Raw genomic sequence first — 11006 nt, forward strand, 5'->3', positions numbered from 1 at the left:
TCATAGTCCTCTGACAATACTAGTGCAAATTATGCAGATAAATTTGTACTTTCCTTGTGGATGATAATTTGCTACTGCAATCTTTTCCTCAAAAAGTGATTGAGACGGTTCCTATCCTTTGACACTTTCTCTAGATTTTATCATTTCTGAAATAACCTTTAGTGGCAGTAAGGAGTATGCACTGTGGACTTCTTGGCAGCAGTGATTTGGGTAAAAAAAAAAAAAAACAACCTAAGCGAACAACAATGAGGAAAGAATTAAGACATATATGTAACTACACACACAGAGATATAGACATGAATATATCTATTTCTATCTCTCTATATTTTCCCTTTATATACCCATCAATGAGATGGAATATTAACAGCCAAGAAAATATTTTAAAGTTATTTTAATGACATGAAATGAAGTTCAATAGTATGTGTGTGTATCCACACACACAAACACATATATACACAATCATGTGTGAAAAGCAGATATAAAAACAGTATGTACATTATAATTTAGACACAGGACATATGCGTAAGAAAAATGCTGAAGCAACAGCCAAAAAGTTTTCAGGTAGTCCTTGAAAAATACGAGACAGGTATGAATGAACATATTTCAGTAGGGTATAGGTAATAATTAGGATTGATTACTGGTGACATTACTTTTCTTCTGTTAACTTGTCTGCTTTGTGATATTTTCTTCCTGCAATAAAGCTGAATTATTTTTCTGACAACAAGAAAACGGATAGGAAGTGGGCACAGGGGAAATGGGTGAGTTAACAGTGTTCAAGTCCAGCAAAACAACCAAGGACAGCAAAGTACCATTTGTAGCCCATCAAGCTGGCCAAGATACACACGCAAGCACGCGAGCGCACACGCGCACGCGTGCACACACACACACACACGTTACAGTGAGCAGGAGACTGTGCAGGGGAAATGGGCATACACTTTTTACTAGCTGCGCTGGCTGGCACAAGTGCAACTCGGCACAATGCTTATGAAGGGGGGCCTTTTGGCAACACACAGGAAGTCTTTAAAACGTCTATATGTGGATCCTGCAAGTCCACAGTTGGGGAGACCATCTAGGATGCTAGCAAAGATTTGGCTTGACAAGGAAGGATTCGCTCATCAGAGCACGCAGTGTTGGCTTCAAACGCAGGGAAAAGAACTAGGCACCACCTGAATGTCCAACAATGCGGGAATGATTACAGAAATGTTAAGGTCCATGGATACACTGGAGCACTCTGCAGGCACTGAAGATGACGTTTCATAAGCCTGTTGAATAACATGGAAAGAAGTTCATGGGCTGATTTTCGTTTGGTTTTAGTTGCTGAAAAAGCCGGTTAAGAAACACCACATAACATGAATCATTCTACAACAGATGTTAAAAGGGAAGGTGGGGTGGGGGTGAGGAAGACAGCGAGAGGGGGTGGGGAGAGAGCCTGGGACAACATCACAGCAAGAAGGTAAAAGTGGTTCTCTCTGGGTGGTAGGGCCAGGGGGAGCAAATACTCTCTTGGGTTTCCCTCATCTGATTTCCTTCTCCTTCAGGATAGTTTTACCATGACATTGTTACCGCCTGCGCAGTAAACAAAGCAAGAAAGAAAACGGTTTTTAAACCAGACCACAGGGAGAAGAGGCAGCCTTTAACCTATCCAATGGCACCTATTAATAAGAGTATTCACAATGTCCTTGGTGGGGTAGGGGGAAGAGGCAGGGAGGGGAGAGGAGAGAGGGAGCAAGGGTGGGGGGCATTAGGGACAGCGGGGGGGGGGTTGGAGGGAGGGGCGAAAGAGGGGAGAAGGACAGGGTTGGAGGAGAGGGGAAGGAAAGAGAGAGACCTGCACTCCCAATACAATACACTGCTGGTGGGTTGGGGTGGGGGGGTGGGGGGGTTGTAAACCGGGTGGGAGCCAAGATTTGGCTCTGCTGGCTGGATGCTCCTGGATGTGTTTATCGCAAGGTGGCCTCCTCATCGGTGTCTTCCTCGAAATCCTTGACGTCAGCACTGGTGGACTGCCTGGCCCAGGCTCCCCTTTCGGCCTCTCGCTCTTTGTGGGACTTGAATCTGCCGACGAAAATTTTGCGGTAGTTAAGGAACATGCCATTCATTGCATCTATGGCCCTTTCGGCCGACTCCTGCTTCTGGAAGTGCACGAACCCATAGCCCTTGGGCCCCTTTTCGTCGCAGGCCACTTTGCAGGAGAGGATGTTGCCGAAGGCTGAGAAGATGTTGTACAACGCCTTGTTGTCAATGGTCTTGCCCAGGTTCTTGATGAAGACGTTGCCCACCCCGCTCTTGCGGAGCGAGGGGTCCCTCTGGGACCACATGATGCGCACCGGCCTGCCCTTTATGACATCGAAATTCAGGGTCTCCAGGGCCCGCTTGGCGTCCACCGGTTGCTGGTAGTTGACATACGCGTAGCCCAAAGAGCGGCGGGTGATCTTGTCCCTGCAGATGCGGATGGAGAGAATGGGCCCGGCTGGGCTGAACTTCTCGTAGAGCATTGCCTCGGTCACTTCGGGGTGCAGATCGCCCACGTACAGCGAGGCCATGGGAAAGTCTGGGTCCCCCCCCGAGCCCCCGCCCGTCTCCGCATCTGCATCCGCGGCAGCGGCGGCCGCCGCCGCCGCCGCCGCCGCCGCTACGGCCGCCGCTACCTCCTCGTCCGCATCTGCGTCCGCATCCGCATCCGCATCCGCATCCGGATCCGCATTCGCCTCCCCCAAGGGGGGCGCCGCAGCCTCTGCTGCTGCGGCGGCGGCGGCGGCTTCTGCCGAGCTGGCCGCCCCCGCCGCCGCCGCCGCCACCCGGGCGGCCTCCGCCTCCTCCCCTGCCAGGGCGGCCGCCGCCTCCCCCAGGGTGGCCGCCGCCTCCTCTACCGAGGCCTCGGCCTCCACCTCAGCCTCCACCTCGGCTTCCGCCTCCGCCACGGAGGCCTCCGCCACCGCTTCTGCCACGGTCGCCGCCGCAGCCTCCGCCGCCGCCGCCGCCGCTGCCGCCGCCGCCGCCGCCACTGTCGCCGCTGTCGCCACGATCGCCGCTGCCGCCGGGCCGCTGCCGCGACCTCCCTTCCCGCGAGCTGGGGGGCGGAGAGGCGGGGGAGGGCACGAGGGCCGGGGGCTGCCGGGGCCCGGGCCGGGGGCGCGAGCGGCAGCTGGGGCCCCGAGCCGGCCGAACTGACGAGTCCAAGTCACCTGGGATGGCAAGCGCGGCCAGGAGCGCGCCGGTGCAGTCGCCGCAGCCCGCAGCCCCGCAGCCTGCTGCTGGTGCCGCCGCCGCTTGGTCGTGGCTGGCGTGCGGGGCGCGGGCGGGCGCGTGTGGTGGGGGGCGGGGGGTGTTGGCGTCTGTGGTCCGGGCAGCTGGGAAGGCTTCTGTCTCTTTGGTTCCCCCTGTGGCTGCTGCGGGGCTGCGGGGCTGCGGGGCCGCGGGCGGTGGGAGGGGGCGGGAGCCGGGAACCCGGAACGCGAGGCTGCGGGTAGGGGTGAAGTGGGGGTGGCGGTGAGGACGTGCTCAGCTTCCCGGGTCTCCGGCACATCTATGGAGAGACGCCGCGCGGGGCGGGGGGGGGGGGGGGGGGCGCTGCCGTGGACGCAGCGAATACAGGGTCCACTCGGGCCGGGTGGGGGGACGATTTTGTCCCCCGCGTCCCCATAATGGAACATCTCAATGATTCCATCAAGTGCCTTGCAAGGGAGGGGTAGAGCGGCCTTGAGGATAAGCTTGCCAGGCCTAGACAAAGCCAAGAATCATAGTTTGCGCACTTTGAGGGGTTCCCCACAAGAAGCGCGCACAGTCTCCAACATCTACACTGCCACCACCCAGGAAGGAACTCCCAGTCTGAGGCTCCCAATCTCCCCACCCATTTCCTGAGAGAGAGAGAGAGAGAGAGAGAGAGAGAGCGCGCGAGCGAGCGCACTCTCGCCCTTTCCCAGCTCTGTCCCTCCTCCGCGACACAAGGGAACCAGAATCAGGAACCTGTATTCATTCATAAGGCCCCGCCACAGATATTTATGCAGCAGGTGCCGGTTCCTGGAGATACAGGTTTCTGGGAGCTGGGAGGACCTAGACTGGTTTCGAGTGTCTCCCTGGCAGCAATCTGGACTGGAAACCCTGCTCCAGGCTGTGAAAGAACCACACACCTGACCTTCCTCTGCACCCTCAGAACACACTGCCAGGAGGTGCTAGAGTAAGATCAGCTGCCCCTAGTGCTGCCTTGAATGGTAGGGTGAGGAAAGCCAAACCGAGGGCTGGGAACAGACCCTGGCCTGGAGCCAAGTACCAGCTTATTCCTGGCTCTGCCCTCAATGCCCTCAAGGTGCTGAGGTTCCCCAACCTGGACCAAGCATCCCATGATCATCTTCCAAAAAAAAAAAAAAAAAGCAAAGCCAAGCCTGAAATTTAGCTTGTGGAATGAGCTGTCCAATCCCAGTAGCCCAGCCCAGTGAATGTTTAGGGAAGGCGCTAAGGGACAGGTAATGGGATAAGTGAGTGATGTGCTGGATGTGTGACACCAGATGAGAAGACTTAGCAGTGTGGGTGTGTGTGTGAAAGGAGCGGAGGGATCACATAGGAATAAATGCTGAAGGGGCAGTCACATGAGCGACCATCAGAGTGGAGTGTAACAGATGAGGCTAGAGTCTCACCTCCTCCCGACAAGAGGACCAGCACTAACTCTTCCAAGTAGGAATACAACAAGGCTCTGCTGAAGATGAAATCCTCCAAGGTAGGCGCTGGAAGATGAGGAGCAGTCCACCACGTATGTCAAGGCCAGGGGGGAAGGGACTCGAGGCAGAGGGATCAGCCTGTGCCCGAGTCCCTGGGCATGGTAGCACGTGCATAGTCACTTCTGGTGATGCCTTCTAAGCTGGCGTGGACAGCCCTCCCCGCGGTCCACAGACACCTGGTAGAAGATAGGGCTGGAAAGTGGGGGACCCAACATCACAGGCACCACTCGGCATGTTCATGGAGGGAAGCGGTCCGATTAGAACATTAGAAAGCACAAATATGTCATCAATATGCAGCCATGTGGCTCACCAGCTTGCAGTTTAGGACAAAGAATGGAAAGTCACACGTGACCAGCTCAAAGACTCTTCCCTTCCCTTTTCTGAGTACCCCCTTTTGTTCCCTAAGTAGGAGGAAAAGAGGGTTTCCACATTGTATGCCAATGGGATCATGTACAGAAACCATGGCCAAAGCATGGTACTCCCCCCGACCCCCACCCCCAGGATGCCTTCACTCCACTCCAGCTCAGGCTATACCTACCCATAACAGAAATGCCAGCAGAGGGCCTTCAGTGCTACATGATTGGACTATGGTGGGTGTCCATGGAATTCTACCTTCCTACTGCATAAACTTTCCCCTCCCACTCAAAAGCACCTTTGTGGGTGAATAAAATTGTTTTCCCTGGTGGCAATGTTGGCTGCACCTGGGAAGTCACAGATGATAGAATGACAGTGAAGCTGAGGAAGTGACAGTCGTTGTGGACTGTGAGGCACAGAGAAGAGCCCATTGCTGCCTGGAAATCATGCCATGAGGGCTGAGAAGCAGACACACAGACAGTGCCTCGCCAGCTTCCGGAGTCCTGCTCTGTGCCAACAAATCACGGGACAGAAACCTAGGAAAAGCCTGCAGTCCAGCCTGTGCCTGACCATGGTGATCACTGTCACCACTGTTAGTAGCCATCTCCTGGGGATCTAGGTGGCTTACAGGCAGGGGAAAGAAGGCTAGGCTTCACTCTTCCATGTGGCTGTCCAAGAGGTTCCAGGTGAGGCAGAGGCCAAAGGAGAAGCCGTGACTGCTGAGGTCAAGGAGATTTGGCAATGTTCTGGTTAGGAGACAGAAATGACAAGGAAGGCCAGTGGGAAACACTGGCCCAACGCAGGACAAGGACTCAACAAGATTGCCTCTGGCTTTGGTTTCCAGCCCAGAGAGCCGGCAGAAATCTGTGCAAATCCCAGAGAAAGAGGCTGCAGGATGTCGTGCTTTGGCCAGCTTATCCCCAAACCTGAAGACAACCCCCAGGAACCTGCACCTCCAACAATGGCAACGGGACTGCCCAAGTGACAAGGGACTGCTCTCGGTGACCTCCCGTGGGGTCCACGCTGGGCGTCCTCACCTCCTTTTGCTGTTTTTGTTGTTGTTAGTGGTCCTTCAGTTGCTGTCATCTACAACAGACAGTGTTCCGAGCACCACCCATGGTGACAGAGGCAAAAATTAAGAGCCCCGGGGAGTGTCCGTTGAGGGGAGATGAGAGGTGTCCTTTTCTCGTGGCATGAAGTGCTATTATTTGCATTCACTCAAGGATGGACCAAGTATTCAGGGAGGGCTTTCTATGTACCGTGGACTCTGGTGGCCACAGTGTCCCTGCAGCTCAGCTTGCTTTCCAATGGGGAGGCAGACAATAGACACGTCAGAAAAACCAGCTGCCATTCACGCTCTCAGGGGAGTCAGCAGGATGTTTTGGGACATATTGCCAAGAGCCACAGTGGAGTGGCAAAGCAGGAGATGCAACCTCCGTCTTAGGCGTCAGACCTAAGAAAAGAACCAGGGGAACCCTGCCCAGCAGAGGAACTGCAATTCCCCAGTGGAAGGCAAGACGGGATGCTGGGATCAGGGTGCTCTTGAGAACCAGAGAGAAGATTGAATGAGTGAGGGGGTACAGTCTGACTTATATTCAACTAGTTCTCTGGCTGCTCTGTGTGGAAAATATTACAGGTGGGCAGAGCACAAAGGAAAGCAGGGAGAGCAGCGAGGTGGCTCTCGGGGTAGCCCAGTGGAGAGATGGCAGTGGCTTATCCCAGACTGGAAGGATGCTCCAAATTGGAAAACACTATATAGATTCACACGGTGTTTTGGAACTAAGAGACAGCACTTGCAGACTGATTAAAGGCAGTCAGTGAATGAACCTGAGAAATGATCGGTGCAAGAGGGTTTCCTTGCACGTCTTCGTCACAAAGGTGCTATGTGCAATCATAGGGCAATAAGGTGAGTGGATGAGGGAAGTTTGCAGAAGGGAGAAAGATGGTTGAATGAGCCGGGAACTCTTATTGGCATGTGGTACATTTCCGGTGTCTCCTGATCATCCAAAGAGGATGGAGAAAACCATGGCGACTACAGGATACAGATGGGGTTTATGACACCTTGAGCCTGAGTAGGACCACCTAGAGCAAGGTAGCCAGGAGAACGTGCAGGGCTATTCCCTGAGATACTCCAACATTCAACAGTCGGGCTGAGGAGGACAAACCACCCAAAGAGATCGAGAAGGAATGTCAGTGAGCGGGCTCTCTCTCTCCACTGCCTCGCGTGCCTAAAGCTGCCTTGTCTCCCTGCCTTTCCTTCTCCCGACAGTCTCATGGGTCCAAATTTGCGCTTTCTCCACTGCCCCACAAGCTAAAACTTGGCTTCTCCCCAAGGCCTTTTACTCCAAACCTCCCTTCTCTCCACGGCCTTGGTTTGCAGACCTGTTTTCCTTGCGTATCCACACTTGCCTTCTCTCCAGGGGCTTTTACCTCCAGCCTCAGTGCCATCACTCAGGTCCTGCTCTAGCTGCTGGTGCCTGAGACTTGGGTAACCACGAGACCGCAATGACCCTGTCTGCCAGGTCTTGGACTACTCTTTTTCTCGTTTCTCAGAGGATGTTTAAAATGAGAGAGCTTCTCAGGCAGACGTTTAACATAGTGGGTAAGAAGCTGGTTAGGATGCTGGCATCCCCCATCCAAGTGCCTGGGTCTGATTTCCTGGCTCCAGCTCCTGACTCAAGCTTCCAGCTGATGCTGACTCTGGGCAGCAGCAGTGATGACTCACATGGTTGGGTTCTTGCCACCCACCTGAGAGACCTGGGAGGAATTCTCTGCTCTTGGCTTTGGCATCTGGGTAGTGAACAGGTAAACGGGAGCTGTGTCTCTGGCCGTGGCTCCCTTTCCCTTTTCTGTGTCTCTATCTCTGTAACTCTCATGCTCTTTTTCTCTCTGCATCTCAAATAGGTAAATATAAAAACAAATAAATAAGTAAGCTGACAAATGAATAAAATGAGCCATGTTCAGATATGAAGTCCTTCCAAGGGTGGAGCAGGCACTGCTCTGAGATTTTGTGTGACCCACCTCTTCTTCCTCTTTTTCAGGAAGTGGAGGGAGTGAGGACATGGTTCTGGGAGCTGGGAAAAGGATAAAACTTTGGAAGAAGGAAGAGGATCGAGGGCAGCAATGGGGACAGGAACAGATGACTTCCATGTGTGAAAGTGAACTGAAACACCAGAAACACAAATGTCTGAAAGGTCTCTGCCCGTGAATTTCTCGTTGCCATTTCTGCTCTCAGGACGCTTAGGGGAAGCGACAATAGCTTCCTTCTGCAGCAGGGGGAGTCCAAAGTCACCCCCCAATCCTTTGAGATGAAAGGCCAGCAAACACTCATCCTTGGCCTTCTAATTAGGAGACTGGAAAAGTGATTGGATGTGCCCCTGTGACTTAACAAATAATAACTATGATTTCTAAATTGTCTTGGATAAATACAATAGATTTAGTAAATGGTCCTCTGGATGCTCATACAGTGAAGTTTTAAGAAGGACAGATAACTAGCAGAAGGGTAGAATGGGAACGGGTCCTACAGAATTAAGAGCCCCAGAACATAGAGGCATACGTAGAAACATGATTTTCACAGAACCAGTCATTTGGAGCAAACGGGGGCATGCAGAAACTGTGCAACGTTGGAGAAAGACTGATAGCAGTAGTGCGGCATTCCACAGATTGCCACGCACCCCTTAACAAGCATAGTTTCATCCATATGTTATGATGTAGGGGGATTTCCAAATGTGCTATTACCAGGGGAGAAAAGAAAGTCTAAGGTTGCCGAGAACAGAGCATACACCGTCTCATTATCGTGAGATGGGGTTGATGAGATGAGATGGTGATCTCATACTCACTTGACTGCACACTGTACATCTCCAGCTCTCTGTATCATAGGCCTTTCATACTTAAATAACAGAAAAGGAGCTCCTGAGTTTCTTTCACCCACACCCCAACTCTCCACCTTGTGCCTATCATAGTCATCTTCCCCCAAAGAACGGTGAATAACCATGCCATGCATTTAGGTATTAGAGTGAAACAAAAGGGAAGAGTGACCCTTATTTCCCACCTCTCCACATGTCCCTCTGGCCGTTATCACATCCTTCAGCGATTCCTCTTGCTTCTACCTCCTCATCACCACAAAAACCTCTTCAGCTCCACTTCACTCCACCATTGCATCTCTGATGCCATCCCACCATCATAGCCTCCTAGGCGGTCGCCTGCTTCCGTCAAATTCCCTTCTCCGTCCAGTAACCAGAATGTCATTCTGAAAGGTGAAGTGCATCTTTTTCTCCCCTACCTGGAACCCCATAATGGTTCCCCATTTGGCCTTGACTACCTTGCAAACTCATTCGACATGGCATAGTTGCCCTTGTCCCCCTTCTCACCTCTCTGTATCCTGGCCAACATGGGCTTCTTAGGATATCCTGGCTACTTGGGATTCCAGGTTAGAAGCTTCCTGAAGGCTTCCACCTATCTGAAAACTTTCTCCACCCTTTATAACTCATGAATGAATTTTTCAAAACACAGAAAGTTTCTGCTCGTCGCAGAACACACACCAAGGCACAGGACACTCAAAACAGAAAAATAAACCATTTCACTCTATTTTTGTTTCAGATGTTTACATTTTCAGGGCAACAGATCAACATAACAATTGCTTAACACCCTATTTGGGGTCTGGTCCAATCCGTTTCCTGGATCACTTCTGGGCGCGATTAAAGGCAGGAGACAGCAATTCCGTCTCTACTTGCTCATTCTTTCTCTGTCTCTCTCCACTCGCTCCTGCCCTGAGGCCGAGAATCTCTTCAGCATCTTGCTGTTTGTCTCTCAGAACACAGAGTTTACAAATGAGATTGTAATTGGTGCTTGTTGGACTCAGAATAGTCATGTGAAATGAACAAGCCTATACTCCAGCAGGTCTTTATATATTCCTAAACTCCTGGGCCTGACTTGTTGCAAAGCAAGGAAGATAGACCTTGGAGTGGACTTGGCTTGTGGGTAGAATGCCACAACAAAGTGCTGAACCACTCTGTGGCCTAGTGTGTGCTTGTGCTTGGTGCTCGAATTTCTGCAACCCTCATTGAGGATCTGAGGAATTTCTTTTAAAAGAAGCAGTTTTGTTCCAACCCAGTTCAGGGACCAGCAACAAAGAGCAGTCTTTACTGATAGTTTTTATGGTGCACTCCAGGTGTTTTGCTGTCTGGAAGCAAATTTACCCGCCAACCTACATATAAAGATTTCCTGATGCCCTTCTGGGTCATATTCCCTAACAGTTCACAGATGTGATCTTTCAACAATGTGTCTATAGAAAACACCCCAGCTCATGAACTATTAGTTGTCTTTACCTTGGCAGGATGCTTTCCCTTATTTTTCCCCATTCAGCTTTGGAATCCTCATCTGTATAACGGGACATTTAAGAGGAATACGAGTGATAGTGTATGCTAAGTGTTTTTCACAGTGCCTGGTAGGCATTCAATCCTCAACACAAAAGCCTCCTGATGAATCTCATTTCCCTGTGTCCTGAGGATGTGGATTTTACCTGAACTACGAAAGTCCAGTGTCTTTTTGTTCTGGCTGCCCACGAAGCCTGGGATGTTCTCTCTATGGAGTACAGAGAGAGTTTGATCCTCCGGGTTCCATTCCAGGTCATGGCTCGATTTTGTCTCCAGGCAACAGCTTGCTTCTCCAGCCTGAGCTCACTTAGCTTCGACTTTCCGTCAGGTTTCCTGCAGTTCTCCCAATCATAAGACCTTTCTTTGATTCAGTATAATACACTTAACGCATTTTATATGTGTACTTGAGATATGCTCTCTGTTCTGCAAACCCCTCCATCAGATTCCTGGTTTTTACTGTAGAATGCTCATATCTATACAACCCCTTCCCTACCCTCAACCTGTCCTCCCACTTTCTGTATTCTTTTTTCTAACAAACTGATAACCATCGAGATCCACTTCT

The 11006-nt window shown here is 51.7% G+C and overlaps 1 protein-coding gene across 1 annotated transcript; it reads right to left on the bottom strand.

Moving 5' to 3' along the window:
• Positions 1-376: 376 nt before the first annotated feature.
• Positions 377-3407, bottom strand: LOC138847733 (polyadenylate-binding protein 1-like 2). The gene has a single exon (XM_070067367.2). The coding sequence runs from the start codon at positions 2541-2543 to the stop codon at positions 1941-1943; it is 603 nt and encodes a 200-aa protein (XP_069923468.1). The 5' UTR covers positions 2544-3407; the 3' UTR covers positions 377-1940.
• Between the last annotated feature and the right edge of the window lie 7599 nt (positions 3408-11006).

This window comes from Oryctolagus cuniculus, chromosome X (genome assembly GCF_051225735.1).
Source record: "Oryctolagus cuniculus isolate XC-2025 breed Fujian yellow rabbit chromosome X, ASM5122573v1, whole genome shotgun sequence".
Classification (NCBI taxonomy): domain Eukaryota; kingdom Metazoa; phylum Chordata; class Mammalia; order Lagomorpha; family Leporidae; genus Oryctolagus; species Oryctolagus cuniculus.

Excerpts from the sequence above, each read along its gene's own strand:
- LOC138847733 (XM_070067367.2), bottom strand. The coding sequence starts at position 2,543 with ATGGCCTCGCTGTACGTGGGCGATCTGCACCCCGAAGTGACCGAGGCA.